At 41.3% G+C, this 18,904-nt stretch overlaps 1 protein-coding gene across 13 annotated transcripts in view; it reads left to right on the top strand.

Moving 5' to 3' along the window:
• PKP4 (plakophilin 4) overlaps positions 1–18,904 on the top strand; it is a 228,486-nt gene that overhangs the window by 188,785 nt on the left and 20,797 nt on the right. For all 13 annotated transcript variants that reach the window (XM_050751610.1, XM_050751609.1, XM_050751612.1 and 10 more), the window contains 2 exons: positions 374–587; positions 16,026–16,209. In XM_050751610.1, coding sequence (XP_050607567.1) covers positions 374–587; positions 16,026–16,209 — 398 coding nt within the window. The remainder of the gene's footprint in view (positions 1–373; positions 588–16,025; positions 16,210–18,904) is intronic.

Below are 18,904 nucleotides of genomic sequence, written 5' to 3'. Positions count from 1 at the left end.
CCAGATTCAAGTGATTCTTGTGCCTCAGCCTTCCAAGTAGCTGGGATTACAGGTGTGTGCCTCGACACCCAGCTAAGTTTTTTGTATTTTTAGTAGAGACAGGATTTCATCATGTTGGCCAGGCTGGTCTTGAACTCCTGACCTCAAGTGATCCGCCTGCCTTGGCCTCCCAATGTGCTGGGATTACAGGCATGAGCCACCGCGCCTGGCCTCTCCTTAGAATTTATAAAAGTTGTCTTATTTGGAATAAAAAGTAACCTTTGAAATGGTCTGGAGATATCCACATCCTGTGATCTCTCCATAACAGACTTCTGTTTGATCACTGATTAATTGCATGTTACTTAGGCCTGATACCTAGTATTTTTCATTCTAGGTTTGTAGGTTAGGGGGAATCAAGCATCTGGTTGACCTTTTGGACCACAGAGTTTTAGAAGTTCAGAAGAATGCTTGTGGTGCCCTTCGAAACCTCGTTTTTGGCAAGTCTACAGATGAAAATAAAATAGCAATGAAGAATGTTGGTGGGATACCTGCCTTGTTGCGTCTGTTGAGAAAATCTATTGATGCAGAAGTAAGGGAGCTTGTTACAGGTAGGTATAGAATGTGATCTTGTCCTAGAGGAAATGTTGAAAACAGACTGGACTGTGCCCTTGTATAGTGGCACTGTGGAGGAGTTGGAGGTTCCAGATAGTAGATAATAAGATATATTATTTATTATATATATAATATATATTAACATATAATATATATTAAATATAATAAATTATATATTGTTTAGTCTGATGAGTCAGAAACCGTTTACAATGTGGTCATCTCTATTAGTATCAGTTACTGTACTTAATGATTTGTAAATATCAGCTAACAGATGTCTTTTTCATGGAGGACTAAATACCACATGTTTTATTATGTATTTCATAGTAAATCTAGTTGTTTTAAATAGGCAGACTCTCCTTTATTATGAGAATAAAATATACTTAATGGATTGGCTGTCTTTCACGTTAGCTCAGCTGGTGTCTGAGTGCCTGTTTGTATTCCCACGTACTTTACTAGGCCCCAGGGATAGAAAGAGGAATAAAACCCAGTGCCTGCGCTTAAGTCACCCTCAGACTGGTGAGGAACACAGGTGATTTTGTGAGTGTCAGGGAAATGTGGCAAGTCTCACTCAACAGAGGTTGCATTGGGCACAGAGGATGGGTAGCGAAGTTCCCTGGGTGACATGAAACTAAAGTTGGCCTAAAGGATGAAGAAGCACTGGCTGGATAGGCAGAGGTCTTTCCAGTTACAAGCTCAGAAACAGCATGGGATATAGTTCTGGAGCTACCAACAAGAGGGGGCTGCTGTGTTAAAACTTAGTGAAGAGCCAAGTGTGGTAGCTCACACCTGTAATCCCAACACTTTGGGAGACCGAGGCAAGAAGATCACTTGAGGCCAGGAGTCCAAGACCAACCTGGGCAACACAGGGAGACCCCATCTCTACAAAAAATAAAAATAAGTAGCTGGATGTGGTGGCACGTGCCTGTGGTCCCTGGTACTTGGGAGTCTGAAGTAGGAGGATCACTTAAGCCCAGGAGGTTGAGGCTGCAGTGAGCCATGATCACACCACTGCACTCCAGCCTGGATGACAAGTGAGGCCCTGATTCAAAAAAACAAAAATCAAGGAAAACAAGGCCAGAGAGAGATACAGTCTTCATTTAGGGAACTTTTTTTTTTTTTTGAGACGGAGTCTTGCTCTGTCATCCAGGCTGGAATGCAATGGCGTGATCTCAGCTCACTGCAACCTCTGCCTCCCAGGTTCAAGCAATTCTCTTGCCTCAGCCTCCTGAGTAACCAGGATTATACACATGCACCACCACACCCAGCTAATTTTTGTATTTTTAATAGAGATGGAGTCTCACCATGTTGGCCAGACTGGTCTCCAACTCCTGACCTCAGATGATCCGCCCACCTCAGCCTCCCAAAGTGCAGAGATTACAGGCATGAGCCACTGCACCCGGCCCATTTAGGGAATTTTTATAAGGAACTTAGTTGTGTCCCACATGCAGTGAGGACACTGGGGTATGGCATGGCTAGTTTAGGCCTTTAAATGCCTTCCAGCAGGCAGCAGGATAGAGGATTGATAGGAAGTGGGAGAGTCTGGGAGGCCTGTGAACAGACCAACAGTCCAATGATAACAGCTTGAACTATTTCATTGATGAAAAGAAAGAGTAGGGTGGAGCAGTCAGAAATATTTCATGGTCTGGGCATGATGATCAGATGTGGGGAGTGAGAGAGAGGGAGGAGTAAGTAACGCCTGGATGTTGCAGTGTTAGTGGCTAGATTGAGCTGGAAGAATGGTTCTGCAGGAGAATACATTGATGACAGCATTGTTTGTAATAGATAATTCAGGGAAAATACTAAGAATTCATTGGCAAAAGGATGGTTACATCAGTGGCAGTACTCTCACACAACAAAACCACATACAGCAGTTAAAATAAGCACATTAGACTGTACATAACAACATAGATGCATACAGCTTTAGAAATACTTGCAGAATAATAACTACAGAGCAATACAATTTGAATAAAGTTTGTAAATATGTAGATTGATGTAGATATATGCACATGCAATAAAGTTAAAATTTCTAATTGGAATAATAAAAATAGATTCAGGATAGGGGTTACCTCTGTGAAGAGGAAGGAGGAAAATGGGACTGCGGGTTGTATTCCAGCTCTGTTTCTTTAGAGGACTCTGAAATACATAAGACAAAATGTTAATATTTGATAAAGCTAGCATACCTAGGTGTTTGTTTTATATTTTCTTTGCCTTTTTTCGTGCTTGAGATATTTAATTTACAATTTTAAAACAACGTTTCTTCAAAATTAATTTCATTCCCCCCAGGTTTCCAGTATGAAATCAGAGTTGTAGTTTCTGTAACACTTGGGAATGAATTAAACCATCCTGCATCCAATATTTAAGGGGAATCAACTTTCTCATAAGATATTAATGTTCAAAATACAACATTAATATTCCCTTGTACTCAAAGTACCAAAAGTAGAATATACTTTACAAATAATCATAAGTCTGGAATGGACTATCTGCCTTAATGTATTTTGAATATTCTTTAGTGCTTCTAAATTAATACTCCCACTTTCTGAAATGCTTTTGAGGCATCTCACCAAAAAACAAATTATTTTTGCTAACATGTACATGTAGCTATAAAATGAAAATTAGAGCAAGCTAAACAGAATTTTAAAAAAATTGAAATGTAGCTATGTTCATCCTAGAAGTCAACACAGTCACCGTGATTACGCCCACAAATTTACCCTGAGCCGCCTGTTAGGGAGGCATAGAGGAGACAGAATCATCTGTAGTACATGAGTGCTTTCCTGCTATGTCTGATGTCTCTCTTTCCATCACTTTGAACTTCCTGTGTCTTGTCCAGTTGTCTTCCCATAGTAACACCATGCAGCCAGGAGGGCTGCAGACAATTGTGTGCGCTGCTCCCTGAGACAGCAGTGGCGATCCAGGGACAAATGACATGGAAAACACAGCTTCTCCTCAAATTTAACTAGCCAGATTCATCATGACTTGATCCTTACATCCTTAATGTGAAGCTTTTTCCTGCTCTTCTGTCCTCTCATAGGAGGAATGAGTCTTTTCTGAATTTCTGTTTGAGGTTTTTCCTTGGGAGCGACTATTACAGTGCCTTTCCTGAGCTGAGCTCAAGGAATTTGTAAGGTTTAGTGTTAAACAGGAAGAAAAGTACATGATTGTGTGCTCTTTTTTTCTTTACATTTAAAAATAAGTCAAATTTACTTTAAGTAGAGCCCGACTTTACTACCAAGGACTTTTATGTGCCAGGTTACCTGGAGCACACTCTGGAATTGAGTGCTAATGTAGATGCTTTCCTCCTTATTTTATTGAGAACATGAGATCTTTTAAGACATGGACCTCGGCCTTGAAGAGAGGATATAAGTGTTTTCTAATTCAAAAAGAGCTATTTTCCTAATAGATCATATCATTTCTAATGTAAAACTAAGAAGTACCTCTGATATTTCTCTTGAAAATATCTGCCAGTAGCTTTTAGGCTATAAGAAACAATTTTTTTGCCATACTTACAGAGTAGGAGACATTAAGAATTGCTTTATAACTATATACTTTTACCACTAATCATTTATTTTGACATGTGGTCTCATTATCAAATGTTTTCTTCAAAACATTGAAATGAGAGTGGTCAGTGGGCAAACACTTCACGCAGTTGCCATAAGTAAAGTAGGTTGGACCAGAAGACTTCAGAAATGAGTTTCCAGTTCAAAAAGCCAAATGGCAGCTGTGTTTGATTTATACCTAAACATTGTCTAACTAATATGAAACAAGTCACAATATAAATCTAGCATTGTTGCTTTTTTTGTGTGTGTACATGTATTTATAGTCTAAGCTTTATAGAGACAGCAAAATTGCTCACATTTCCCGGTCCTACAATTTAGTGGTACTAACCTTAACTGATGTTCAGTAATATTTTAAGGGTGATTGATCCTTGATACATTTTAAACCATGGAAACATCAAGAGATCCTTGAACTCTTCTTTCTTCTTTCATTAACTCTTCCTCACATCAAATGCTCAAGCCGTCTTTAATTATAGAATCACAGGATTGGGGGAGACCTCAGAACTCATTTTGTTCAGTAATCTATCCAGTGCTTGAATCTCCTGTACAGTTTCCATACAGAGTAGTCGCAGTCACGTGCATGAACCCACAGGACAAGAAGCTCATTACCTGGTGGGGTTAAGGCTGGACAAAGTTATCCAGAAAGCAGCAAGAAGACATCTGATATAACTTGAAAAGGCAAAAAATACAAATGCTTAGGAGGTCATTTTTGCATAGGAATGGCCCTACAAAAAGACCAGTTCCACCCTAGATCCAGCCACCAGCACTCCTAACCAAGGAAGTAAGCCCTCAATCTGAACTGTCACTAAATCATGTCTGCTCCGAACTCAGGCTGCAAGGTGCTATGTGACCATGTCACCCAGCATTCCCCATCAGGTGCCCATCTCCTATAAAGTTCCCTTTGAAAACAGAACATTAGCCTTAGATTTTAGTGTTCTGCTAGTATCATTCACAAATACCATGGCCAGCCTTGCACGGTGCTTGGCCTTTGTGGGTAGGGTCTATGCGTTCCTAAGTGAAAATTATAGTCAACTTAGGATCATGAAATGTTAAAATACAGTGAACCATTGTGTTCCAAATATTACATAATTTGAAGAAACTGCTATCCCCTTGAAACTAGAAATTCTTTTATTCTTAATATTAAGTAATTCAACCCAGTTATTAATCCAGTCTTTTTTTTCTGGTTCCCTTTGTTTCAGTTTGGCAGTTTTTACTGTACTTAAGTGGAGAAATTTTAGCTGTTTTTTGCCTTTGCTTTAAACACAATAACTGCCCAGGGCCTATATTTTTGGCCACATCTTTATTTTTAGAGGGGAAAAAGGACTTTTCTTCAAATGTATTTTCCCAAGACAGTATGGCTGTCATTGTTAATTAAAATGGTTCTCTAATATGTAACATGGTTCTTGTGTTTTCTTCATTGTGTTGAACATTTTCCAAGTTGAAACCTAATGAGCTTTTCGTTAAGTGCTGATATATGTGAGTGCTTAGGGTAATTTTTCTTTTATTCCAAAGGTATTTTTTGTTGTTGTTGTACTTAAACTTGAAAGCTGGATGAAGTATGGTTGTTCCCCAGTTTGGTTATAAAATGAATGTCTACTGGGCCACAAAGTATGGAGGGAAGATGTGAACATATTGTCACTAAGAAAGATATGTTGAACTCATTTGTTCAAGATAATTAAATAGTGTTTCTAAGCTAGGAAATAGGAGTTTCAAGTTATTGCGCATCCTGAAAACATCATTTTTTAAAACTATAGACATTGAAGATATTGCACAGAATCTGGAGACCTGCTTTTTAATGTGTATACCAGATGTCCCAAACCATCACACTTCTATTACCCTCTTAAATATCAGAAAGTAGCCTTTGTTCTTCAGTAATAATAGACCTTGTTCATATGACTGCTACATGTACATTTCTTCCAATTTAGCTAGTGATTATTCATCCATATAGCAAAGTAAAATATTTCCACTGTTTATTGTGAAATGTTTGGATGCCAGCAATGGATTCCAGACACTGCAGAATATGAAATGAAGCGTATTGTTTTCCTGATCATTAGCTCCATATTTCTAATTCAATGATAATAAGAAAATAATAGTTGTAACTAAGGAAGGGTAGATGGGCCAGGCTAAGGTTTAACAAAGGGCAGAATAGTCTGGCAAGAATTAGTCTTGTGTGCTATAAAAAGCAGGAGTTTAGTGGACATGCCTTTTGGACAGTTACTTGCCATTACAGGATGAAAACAGTTTACGAAGCATGTCCCCTTAGCCTAGTTAATAAATGCCTTCACAACAGGTCATTTATTCTCTGATCCAGAGAGGAGTCCGTCTGTTACTTTCTATCCTACTGTAATGGACCACTAGGGCTGTTAGAAGCTGTGTGGGTCATTTTTAGAAATCTAGCAACATCTCCTCCCAATTCCCAGCCCAAATCAGTAAGGATCCATATCACTTGGTCCACTTTATAAAACATAGCTGGGCGTGGTGGCACACACCTGTATTCCCTGCACTTTGGGAGGCCGAGGAAGGCAAATCACTTGAGGTCAGGAGTTTGAGACCAGCCAGGTCAACATGGCGAAACCCAATCTCTACTAACAATACAAAAATTAGCCAGGTATGGTGGCACATGCCTGTAATCCAGCTACTAGAGAGTCTGAGGCAGGAGAATTGCTTGAACCTGAAAGGCAGAGGTTCCAGTGAGTCGACATTGCGCCACTGCCCTCCAGCCTGGGCGACAGAGACTCGCTCTCAAAAAAATACATAAAACAATAACAACAGAAACAGATTCCCTTATTTACTGAACATTTCAAACCCTGAAAATGTGTAATGAGAAATGACAAATTTTTTAAAGTTTAATTGCTAAGAAGACAAAAAACGTCTATTATAAATAGACCAATTCTCAATTGGTAGAGAACTTTAGGAAAGAACCCTAAAGAAATCTGTCTTCCCATTATTACAGATGAGAAATTGAAGTTCAGGAAGGCTGAGCAGGCAAGTCTCCAGGCTGAGTTCCTGATGTCCAGGCTGGAGGTGTTTCTTCCTTGACCCTTCCCCTGCCTACCCTGGCCACTGAAAAGGGCTGAACAGGAGCTAAATCTGGAGGGTACAAATGTTATTTCCCTTGTTCTTTAAGATTACCACCCAAAAGGGAGAAGAAAAAAGCCCCACAGTAAACTTTACTCTGTGCATTTTATCCGGGACCATAGAGAAATATCCCTGAATTTCGTCACTAGCACTATAATATCAAACTAGGGATCAAGTAAAGCTTCAGCTTGCTTAGGAAACCTATGAAATGTGATTTTCAGGTCTTGTAATTCAAGATTTATAGTTTTGAGTATGAAAAGATTCAACTCTGTAAGTGGAATATGACCCTATATTTTGAGTGTAGGCTTCCGAGTGCCAGGCACAAGGAGGCAGTCAAGTAGGGAGTCTCAGAAGTACTAATAAGACTTGGGTATTCAGACATCAGTCAGAGTGGAACTTCTCAGCACGAGAGAGACCCTGTTATGACATGCTCCCTCAGTTGACTAGACGGCCTATAAATGCAAGGAAGGTGGAAATTTGGAGATCCCAGACCAGGTCCTGCAAATGCTTTGCGGTTTCTGAGTGTGATGTAGCTTACAGCTGGGGGCATCTTTGTCTCTAAGCTTCTGCCAGCACCAGACAACTGGGTGTTGAATAGTGCAGGTACAAATGAGCAAGTGTGTTCCTGGAACATGTAGGTCAGCTGTGGAATATATGACTTCAGTGACAGTTTCTTGGGCAGATCTCTATGAGAGTGTAACTGTGACAGTGTAAATGACTTAATTCTGTGTCACACTGAAATAACCTGCAGAACAAGGGTGGCCAGGGCCACTGCTCCCACTGCCGTTTCTGCCCCAGAGGGATTCTCTAATTTCCTTTCGTGTGGCCTGTTCCCTTTTATTAGCTCTGTTCCAACAGAAGGAACCACTCTTTGTGTCCCATATGGGCAATTCTCAGTCAGCATTTCTGAATTGTAAGCTTATTTATTTTCTGTAGAAATGCCTTTCCAGGGAACATAGAACTGTATAACTACATTATGTCATTAATCCTCAAAGCATACCCATGAAGTAGTAAAATTAGAATAAAGAAGAATATGTTAAAATGCAAATATGATTCTGTAAATGGATCTCTAAAAATTGATAGATCTTTTCAAAGGTGCTGTGATCCACCTTTATGCCTGCAGAATCACAGAAACTCGGGCTAACCCTTATATTCTCTAAAGGCACTAAAGATCTATCTTGTCTCAGCTAGGGGAAAATTTCAGCAGCAGAAACAATCACCTTTAAATGGAATATGCAGCCTGGGGCCCCTGTGTGCAGCCTCTGTGGCCACCCCAGGTGCTTACTTCCACACAGCTCCCTCCTAGGAAGCATCTTGCCCTCAGACCATCTGAGCATCCACTTCCCACTGCCCTGAAAGCTGAGATGGTGATGTTCCGAGCACAGCTGGACCTGAGTGAGCTCACCCATGCCCCATGAGGATTATGCATCTGCTGTGCAGGAAATCCCAGGGAACACAGAGGTGAGTAAGGCAGGCCTGTCCACCACCTGCAGTGCTCTGTGCCAGCCAGCAGGGAGTGCAGCAGTCAGTCTCTCATGCTTCGGGGCAGGAAGGAGAAAGCCTCAAGCCACACCTGTAGACCAGGAGCCTCACTGCATGGAGGGATCACTGCACAGGTTTCAGGAACTCTGCTCAGATAGTGGCATCTTAGAAACGCTGGGAATGGCTACGTACCACCACGACTTGTTTTGCTCAGAATTTATCCAGAGAAAGGTATTTTTCTATAACTGAGGACAGTAGTTTTATCCCTGTCTCAATAATTGTTTTCCCATTATTTCAGTTTCACTTAGATTTCATAATTTGTTGACAGCCTTCAGCCCTGTTAGAAAGCTTGGGCAATTGATTAGCCCAGCAGACATTTTTATGGCACTGATTCTCCCCACCATCCCCTTGACTTCCTCATTTCTGTTAACAGCACCATATTTTCACACATATTCAAACTGCTGGCTTACCTGTGACGTCACCCTCAGTTTGCATCTGGCTCCAAATTCTCACTACAGGCACTTCCGTTCCCTTTTGGCCTCCTCACTCCTTCAGGTCCTCAACACCTCCCTCCTCCATCCTGTCCTGTGAAATAGGCTCTGCCCCTCCTGGCCCATCGGCCTCACCCTCATCCCTGGGATAACACTTGTGCCTGCAGTTCAGGTTTTCCCACCTGCCTGTCCAAATCAGTAGCTCCTGTGACCTGCCAGCCAGCTCCGTTGCCCCTTCTGCTCCTTTCCCAGGCTATAGTTGGCCTAAAGAGCTCTGCACCCCAAACCTGCTTCTTTCTGGCCTCTGTCCTTGACACTCCAACTCAAATGTGGTCTTCCATCCTCCTATCAAACGGAAGTTCACACACTTTGAAAAACATCCAGGGAGAAGTGGCATGGTCTCGAATGAGCGTGAGCTTTGGAGCTAGGTCGACTTGTTTCCTTCCAGCTCTGTGGCTCCAGGCACATCACCACTGTCAAACCTCAGTGTCCCCAGCAATAACACATTACCTGCAGCTTGGTGTTTTTGTGATGATGTGTGTTTAGCGCCTGGCACACAGGATATTCAAGCCATACTTGTTGCTCTTCTTGCCCTTCGTCACAACTGCCTGGTGGTGTAACTGTTTGTGGTAAGGCCCCCCTGAGAACAGACGGCTCCCCTGTGTGTCTCCCTTGGAGTCTGGCATGAAGCAAGCAAGCATCTCTACCAGCGCTGTTCAATAGGAGAATAATATGAGCTGCATATTTTCTATGTTTTCTAGCAGCCATGGGAAATCTATTTTAATAATATATTTTATTTGGCCTAATAGTTTCAAAGTATTTCAACTTCTAAGAAATATAAAAATTATTAATAAGATGTTTTGCGTTCACTTCTTCGTACCCAGTCTTCATAATCTATTTTTTACTTAACAGTGAATCTTAATTTGGACTAGCTATATTTCAAGTAGCCACATGTGACTGATGGCCACCATATGGGGCAGCACAGGTCTATACTGCGTTTGGGTAGAGGTAACGTAAATCTCAAAGGTGCAAGGTGTGTAACTTTAAGGCTGGCGGGAAGCCATATCGTAGCAAGATGTAGGCCCCATAGCATCTTGGCATTACTCTCTTCCCAAGAAAAAGCCACAGAAGTTTATAAAAACCCACTGGGCTAAGAGGAGAACTTCAATGGCAGCTGCATAGAGAAGAAATGAAGATGTGTGTTTGCTAGATCTTGAGTGTTTCAGCCAGAGACTATATAGGGAATGATAATGGAGGCATGTGCTAGGAGAAGCAGGCAAGAGCCCTGATAAAATCTGCAGCCCTGATATTATTATGTTTGTGCTATTAATCTAATATTTCTACCCCCATTTTTCAAGAATGTTTGCAGGGTGGTTATTTATGACACCAGTCTGTTCCAGTGAGCCCATAGATGCAGAATTGCCAGGAGCTGGGGCGGGCGGTGGGGAGGAATACATACGGGTCAGTGTTCCCCCAGAGAGCTTCATCGGGAATGCACAGTCGCATTAGCCACTGGTCATGATACTTGCTTTGTACTGGGAATGGAGTAGGGGTTGAGTGTGCACAAGACCTTAGCATCTGTTATCTCCTTGACGGTTCCTCACACCCTGAGCCTGGGTAGTTTTACCTGCCTCCCTCATGAACGTGTTGTGAAAGAGCACAACTGAAACCAGAGCGCTCAGAGCAAGGTTCACTCAAGAAGGAAAATGCAGGAGCCTGTCCAGTGATGATGTTTGAAGCACATTGGCACCTTTTTAGCTATTGCTTTTTTTCTTTTGACTGTCTACAAACACTTGGGCTTTTTAAAATATAATTAGGAAACATGGCATAAATTGACTGCTGTCTAAAAATGAATGGTTTAAGATTGTCTTTCACATCAAAAAGAAAAACAGTTGAGTAGGCTGCCGTGCGTATCCGCCACCAGAGAAATCGCATTTTCCAAATGTTGTTTGGTTGTTTTTTAATATCCTTTAAGAAGTGCATTTTTCAAATAGTTGCTATTATTTTAATTAATCAGTAAAATCAGCTTCTAATTTGACTGTAAAATTATCAGTTGGCCATTAGAATAGCTATAAAGCTAGTTTTAAATGTGAGCTCTTTCAAAATTGTGCAGCGTAGGATTTATGTGAAATGGTATTTTAATTACTTTATTCATTCTTTGTGGGGAAAATGAACTTTCATCTCTCATGGCAGTATTTCATTGTGATTATTGGTTACTCATAATTATATGTACTTGTTCCTGTGACAGAGAATAAGCAGCATTTTCTACAATAATATGCATGAAACTCCCTAATATTTTCTAAATTAGTTTGTATATTTATATTCTTAGTCCTCACAACAAATAGCTAATTGCTTTAAATTAAATAAAACCTCAAGCTTCCTCAACCAAATTCTAGTTTATTTTTAACTTTCCCATTGGGAACCAGGAGATAATGGAATATGGCGATAAATGTTTTTGAAGCAAATTTTGCATTAGGATGTTGGAGTTAGAGGTTTGTCATGTTGATGGAGAAGGCTAATCCTACAGCTCTTCATTTTCTCATCAGTCTTACAACATCTGGGACTTGGTATATTCTCTATTCATTATTTACTGCCCTAGCAAGATTCTTCCTGACCCATTAAATGAAGCCCTAGACAAAGTGGAGAGAACATTGTTTTAGTGAGGTCGAGCACACACAGGTGTTATTAGCCGGTCTTAAGAGAGGTGCTTTTTACTTTGAGCAAAAAAGCCAAATTAATCATTTTATATTTAAGGCTTTTAAGTTTAATTAAATCTTTTTCATCCATTATTTGTTGACTAGAACTGGTTGTTTTGGCTTTATATAACCTTAGTTTTGGAATAGAAAGTGAGGAAGAAAAAGCAGTGCCTTGAGACTTGCTTTGCTGCTCAGAATGGCGAGTTAAATCCATACCGAAGGTTGCAGCTTTGTGTTACATTGTGAAGTGCAGGATTAGAGGGATAATATAACACACAATGCAGGGTGATAAAGTTGCCTTTTTGTGGGTCCCTTGAACACCACATACTTAGCAAAAATAGAACCTTTCCTTTTTTCTGGTCAAGAATAACTGTGAACTTTTTTTTTTTTTTTTTTTTTTGGAAGTTGCAGAAATGAAAGCCTGAATTTCTATGGTAGGCTACTGTTATGATCCATAAGTCATTTTACTTGACTGAAAGATAGCAGAGTCAGCTTGTCTACTGAAGGGGAACATATTTTTTAACAACTTTATATTTTATAATTTGCCAGCACTGTTCCTTTCTATTTTGCACTTTGAGGGATGGGGATTCTGGCATGTTGGTGTGACTTTTCTGATTCTGGGAGATAGAATGGCAACTGGATTCTCCTATCCCCATAACTAAGATGGTGGTTTCAGCACCCATCTATTTTGGTCTTAATGTGAAAGGCAGGCAAAACTATGCTGACAAACTTTGTTAGAGATCCTCTCCCCCTAGTTGCAAATTTTAAAGACACTCCTGAATACTCAGTTTTACGAAAAGGCGCAAACGCTAGGTAATAATAATAATACTTATAAGCTAAGTCCGATAGGCAGGAAATAAAAGAGAAATCTAAAAACAAATACAAGATATAAAAATGGATCCGTCACAAATATTTTTGACCACCTACTATGTGTCCTGCATTTGTGTCACACAACATATATATAAAAGGATGGATAATGATAGGGTATTTCTTCCTCATTATATAATACTTGCCTAATGAAATTAAAATTAAATTTCAGCATGTAAATGTTCATCTTTTTTTTAATCAACATGTAGAATTTCAAACCTATAAAAATATTTAAAAAGGAAAGTTAATTAATTTGGGACAACTTGGCTCTTTAAGGTATTATATGTAAAGCACACAATGCCTGGCACAGAGTAAAGCCACGGTAAATGGTGATGCTACCATTGTTTACATTGATTTAGGAATGTTTACGCTATGTCCAATCCCAAGTATATATACTGGCTAATACTAAGCTGTAGAATGACATACAGCTCCATCAGTCATTCTGAATGCCTGGGAAGAAAAAGAAAGAGCAGGACAAAATTCTACCACCAGCATGAAAATCAGGGAAATTCTCAAATCAGAGAAATATCCTCTTGCCAGAAGTAGGTGTTACAAGTAGCTGGGAGTAGAGACAGAAACAACACAAAAACGGGTTTTTCTGAAAGCAATCAGATAATTTCTAGGTATCACCTCCAGGATCCAATATGCTGAAGAACCATTCTTCTTAGTCATGTTTTCACCTGAAGTTTGTGACACAGCTTGTTTAATTTTCTGTGTGTATATCCAGTATTATAGTAAGAGAGACTTGACTTTCCATAAACAGCTGACTTTACTGGAATGCATTTATTCTGTGAAGTTGAAAATATCTTACTGAAAAATGCAGCTCTCCACCATGCATTGAGGAATTTGAAAGCTGTGACAGAAAATTTGTGCCAATGGCATTAGGAATCACATGTTACGAAACTGCCCACAGGGGAGGTTAGGGAATCACCCTTTTCCCACTGATGGCTTCTGGGCCGCATGCTGCCGCTGTAGCTGGCTCATGCTCCTGGAGGCCCCGTCAGGGCCCAGGGTGGCTATGGTTGGCCTCCCTAGCAGGAAATGTTAAAGCCCATGTTAGTGACAGAGTCTGTTGTCCTGCCCTGCTATGCCTTGACCCAACTCTGTCTTCTGTTTTCACTCCCTTGTCCTGTTATTTGGTTAGGACAGACTGCCAAAAAAAGTGTTTCTCATCCTTAGCTCCCGGGTCCCTTCTGTGGTCGTCAGGCTTATCAAATGTCTTTTAGATTTGAAACAGAAACACAATGAAGCCCAAAATTGAGCATAGATAATATGAAGCTGCTCTGAGTCAATTGGGGTGGGGATCCGGAGCCTTAGGACCAATTCTTCCCCAACTCCTCACGTGGCTGCCGCTACGGGAGGCCAGCAAAACCCCCAGGTTCCAGGGAGCACAGTTTAAAACTATTGCCCAAAAGCACTTTATATAGAAGCATAGCCAATTTTCTAAGAATCCGTGGAGAAATAGCTCCAACTGTAGAATTTAAGTTCTTTTCATAAGTACCCATAATGTGTGCTGCCTTCTAACCAGGACTCTAGTTTTTGTGTACCCCAACATAATTATATAAGCAAAGGTCTGTCATGAACAGAAGAAAAGAAGAACAGAACAAGCTTTCAGAGGTAAAGCAGGGTCTTTACTTGCCTGATTTAGAACTGTCTTAAGTCTCCCTCCCATTCCGTGTCCTGAAGACTGCAGTTATGGTGGAATAGGAGCAGAAAAGGGGTAAAAGTCCTTGGGGAACAAGGGAAACCAAATCAGCAAGATCTAGAAGTCAAAGCCAAGTGAAAGAGGAGAGTAATGGGCACAGGTCCAGAGCAGAACACAAGAGGAGGCCAGAGCACAAGCATCAGGTTCCAGTCCGATCATTCCCTCCACAGCACATGGACAGGCCTGGGAAGGGGCAGTCCTCATGCAGTTTAGAGTCAGAGAATTGTTTCACTCTCTTCACTTCTAGCCCTTGGCTTCTACCTCCCCTTCCTCCACAAAGGAAGGAGTTCCTGTCTTCCTCCCCATACCACCCTCCTTTACAGGGGCACCCAGAGAAGGCTGAGCAGGCAGTGTCCAGGCTGGCTTCTTGGGCTGTGACAGCTGGAGCAGCAGTGCTCAGTCTTGTCTCTGGGCCATGCTCTTGGTCAGTCATGTTCACAGGCCTGACACGCTCTCGTGGACATAGGCAGATTTTGCCAACCCTCTCTCTTTGCAAGGCCACAAATGTTTTTGTGTGTTGGTAGTTGTGAAAGCACTGTACAGACTTGAGCAACTTGCCAGGGACATGTCAGGAGTGGAGGGCTCTGGGGAACTTGAATGCAGAGAAAACCAGCTGCACCATCTCTTCTCCACCTACTTTCCTCTTACTCAGAAAGATGCACTGATGTGAAAATGACGTTAGGGTAGGTATCATCTCAAATTCGCTCCAATGTCTATGAGAGCAATTATTGGAAAACCTGTGCTATGATAATAATTTAAGCTACCTCATACTTGATGCAAAGATTAAGGCCCTCTAATATCATTAAATAGAACTCTAATAAGCTCCATTTAGGATCTGTTATCCTGAAATCTTGATATGAATTACAATACAGGCGCTTCTTAATTTATTGTTAGTTTCACCTATCTCCAAAAAGGAATGACAGTAACGTGTATTTCTAAAGCACATGATAATAAAACTCTTAAAATTGAGATAGAAGTGTTTAAACCTTATCTAAGTAAGGTGGATGAAGCAAATATAACAAACGTCCGTGCCAGGAAAGTTACGGCAAGTGCTTTATTGAAACTTGAGCTTCCTGATAGCAAAAGTAAGAAAAGGAAGCAGATGAAGAAAAACATGCCAGTCTTTCAAGAAAAAAATATTTTTCCAAGTACTAAATTCTAAAAATGGTTTGTCACACAGCCATTAAATGTAAAATACAATGCAATGAATAGCAGTTTTTTAAAAATCACAGATGTATTATATTCAAGACCCTTGCTTGGATTGTGCCCCTCTCCCTTTACAGAGTAACTAATTTGCTTTGCAAAATCCACAGTCACCTTGCCTGATAGATACAGAGGCTCTAAAATCCAAGAGGGTGAATATTAAGAATTTGTAATATGCTGTCGGAGGCTCATACATTCACTCAAAACTTACTAGAGGTCTCTCCCCAACCTGGTTGCAAATACAGGCCATAGATTAGGTTTGGAACAGACTGACTTCATATTATTTAGAGCTAATATGTTTATTTTATTTCTAAAGCCACAGGATCTCTAACTATTTGATCTTTTAAATCTCCTTTTTTAGGAGTTCTTTGGAATTTATCCTCATGTGATGCTGTAAAAATGACAATCATTCGAGATGCTCTTTCAACCTTAACAAACACTGTGATCGTTCCACATTCTGGATGGAATAACTCTTCTTTTGATGATGATCATAAAATTAAATTTCAGACTTCACTAGTTCTGCGTAACACGACAGGTTGCCTGAGGTAAATTCTTTATTTCTTCTTTCCAATTAGTTCTGTGATTAAATAATATGTGTCATAGGTAAATTGATTTTAGGAGGACTTACTTTATCTATCTAAGTTTCCAGTTTTTATTTCAAAATTTAGGCCACTGAACTTTGTTATTCTGGGAGAAAAACATCATGAGCACAGACTTGTGGCCTTAAAGAAGTTATCTTGTAAATGACTCTTCTGTGACTTACTCAGAAAGGCCCTTTCAGTCTAAGATTACTGCCAAAATTCCAGTGTTTTCCACTTTAACAGCATTTTTCTGGTAATCACATTCTGATTGCTAATGTGTTTGCAGCCTGGTGTTTGTTTAAATTCAAAATGTGATGGTTAAAACCATTTTGCTTTTAAAGAGGTGTGTGATTTAAACAATCAGTTTCAAGTTTTATAAATAAGCGAACATGAGCCCAAATACTCTTTTTTAGTCATTATCTTTTACAGTTAAAGTCTATATATAAAGTCTCTTGCAAGCGTGCACAGTAGAGTTCATTATTTGCCGTTAACACTCATCAGCTCCATTTTGACCCTGTTTCCCAGCCTTACAGTATCCTAAGAACTGGAAGCAAGCCTTAGGGCAGAGTGGAACAGGGACAGAAAGAGTGGGCTCTGGTCTCAGACCGCCTGGCTTCCAGGACCCCTTTGAGCCTCCGTTTCCTCATCTGTAGAATAGGGATGATAATACCGCCTCAGAGCTGTGAGGGGTCAGCAGGTGCTTGTGGAAGGTGCTTAGCGCAGTGTCATCATGTGAGCACTCAGTAAGTGTTAACATCTAAGCATCACCAAGACAGATAGCCTGAAAGACAGCAAAGCTTGCGTGGCTGGTCTGCAGCCTTCCAGCATTGTGACAGGTAGCTATCAGCCCCGGTCAGGGGGCAGTGCTGGTGGGGAGGTAACAAGAATTAGGATCTCAGAATGCAGGCCAGCTCCTCCTAATTCAGATGCCTGCATCCTAGGGTGGGTCTCGTGGCCTAGCAATCATCCAAAGAGCTAGGATTACTCCTCAGCCAGCCAGCTAGGCTTCAGGGAGAGCCTGGGGCAGGACTCACCCTAACTCCCCCTGTGGGTGAGGGATAGAAACATTTGGTGAATGCCCTCTGTGTAAAACCAATGACCAATAAAACAGACTAGCTCCCTGCTCTGATGGAACCATATTCTTCCAGGAAGACAGACAAACAAGGAAACAAGAAAATAACAGTAGGTGCTATAAAAATAAATAGGGTGCTATAAAAATAAATAGTGAGGGTTATTGAATGGTTACTTTGGGGGTCAGGGGGTCTCAAATTTAAATTTAAGCCTACATCTGAAATACCACAAGGAGTGACTCCCTAGAGGGTGGTGCTGGGGAAGACAAGAGTCATAGGCCAGTCAAGGGAATGGTTAAGGTAAAGGTTCTGGGCCAGAAATGAGCTTGCAGCCATAGCCTACTGAGCAAAGGGCAGAGTGGTACCAGATGATGTAGGATTTTGTAAGTCAGATGGGGTTTGCATTTTATTCCAAGTGCCATGGGAAACCATCAGAGTGTTCTAAGCAGTGAAGTAATGGGGTTCGTTTCTGGGTGCAGTGTGGAAGAGTGAGTATGGGCAGAAGTAGAGACAGGAACATCAGGCTGTTGCAGAGATCCGGGCAAACAGTGAGAGTGGCCTAGACCCAGGTGCTGGGGTGAGGTAGGCAGATTTGGGTTATTTTGTGGAGGAAGAGCTGACAATGCTTACTAATAGATTTGAGTATTAGGAGTGAGGAAAGGGGGGGAAATAAGGGTACACCTAGATCTTTGGCTGGATCAGCTGCAAGCGCAGAGGGCTTGATGGGGGTAAGGGAGAAGAATGCTTGGAAGGGTGAGCAGGTGAGCAGCTCAGAGTTTTGACAATGTCCAGTTTGAGAAGTCTAATTAGCTATCTACGTTCCAGTGTCAAGAAAGCAATTGGAGGAAAGAATCTGCAATTCTAGAGAGCAGTCAGGGCTAAGGGCAGATGTGTGCCAGCCTATGGCCATGGGTCCATAGGTTGTATTAAAGCCAAGAAGCAGAAGAAGGCACCTCGGAGAGTGCTAAGATGAAGACAACACAGGACCTGAGGTGCTCCCTTGGGCAGATGAGTCTGAGAAGCGCGACATGAGAGAGAAGCCGGGTGGGGTCCCAGAAGCCAGTGGAGAAAAGGAAGGTGGTGCGGAGAGGCAGGGCAGATGAGAGCCGCCGTTCCACTGCCCCCTCATCTAGTCGCAGTTTTGCAAATTCTCAATCTGCATAATTTTACAGGTAGCTTAGAACTACAGGTAGCTTAGATCTATGGGACACAAAATAGATCCTTATTTGGTATCAATTTATGAAGACAAATTGATATAAAAAAATTTAGACAGAAAACCGTTTTCTGGGTGTTTTTTTTTTTTTTTTTTTTTTTTTTTTTTTTTTTTTTGAGACGGAGTCTCGCTTTGTCGCCCAGGCTGGAGTGCAGTGGCCGGATCTCAGCTCACTGCAAGCTCCGCCTCCCGGGTTTACACCATTCTCCTGCCTCAGCCTCCCGAGTAGCTGGGACTACAGGCGCCCACCACCTCGCCCGGCTAGTTTTTTGTATTTTTAGTAGAGACGGGGTTTCACCATATTAGCCAGGATGGTCTCGATCTCCTGACCTCGTGATCCGCCCGTCTCGGCCTCCCAAAGTGCTGGGATTACAGG

This window comes from Macaca thibetana, chromosome 12 (genome assembly GCF_024542745.1).
Source record: "Macaca thibetana thibetana isolate TM-01 chromosome 12, ASM2454274v1, whole genome shotgun sequence".
NCBI lineage: Eukaryota > Metazoa > Chordata > Mammalia > Primates > Cercopithecidae > Macaca > Macaca thibetana.
This window is presented reverse-complemented; position numbering and strand designations above follow the sequence as displayed.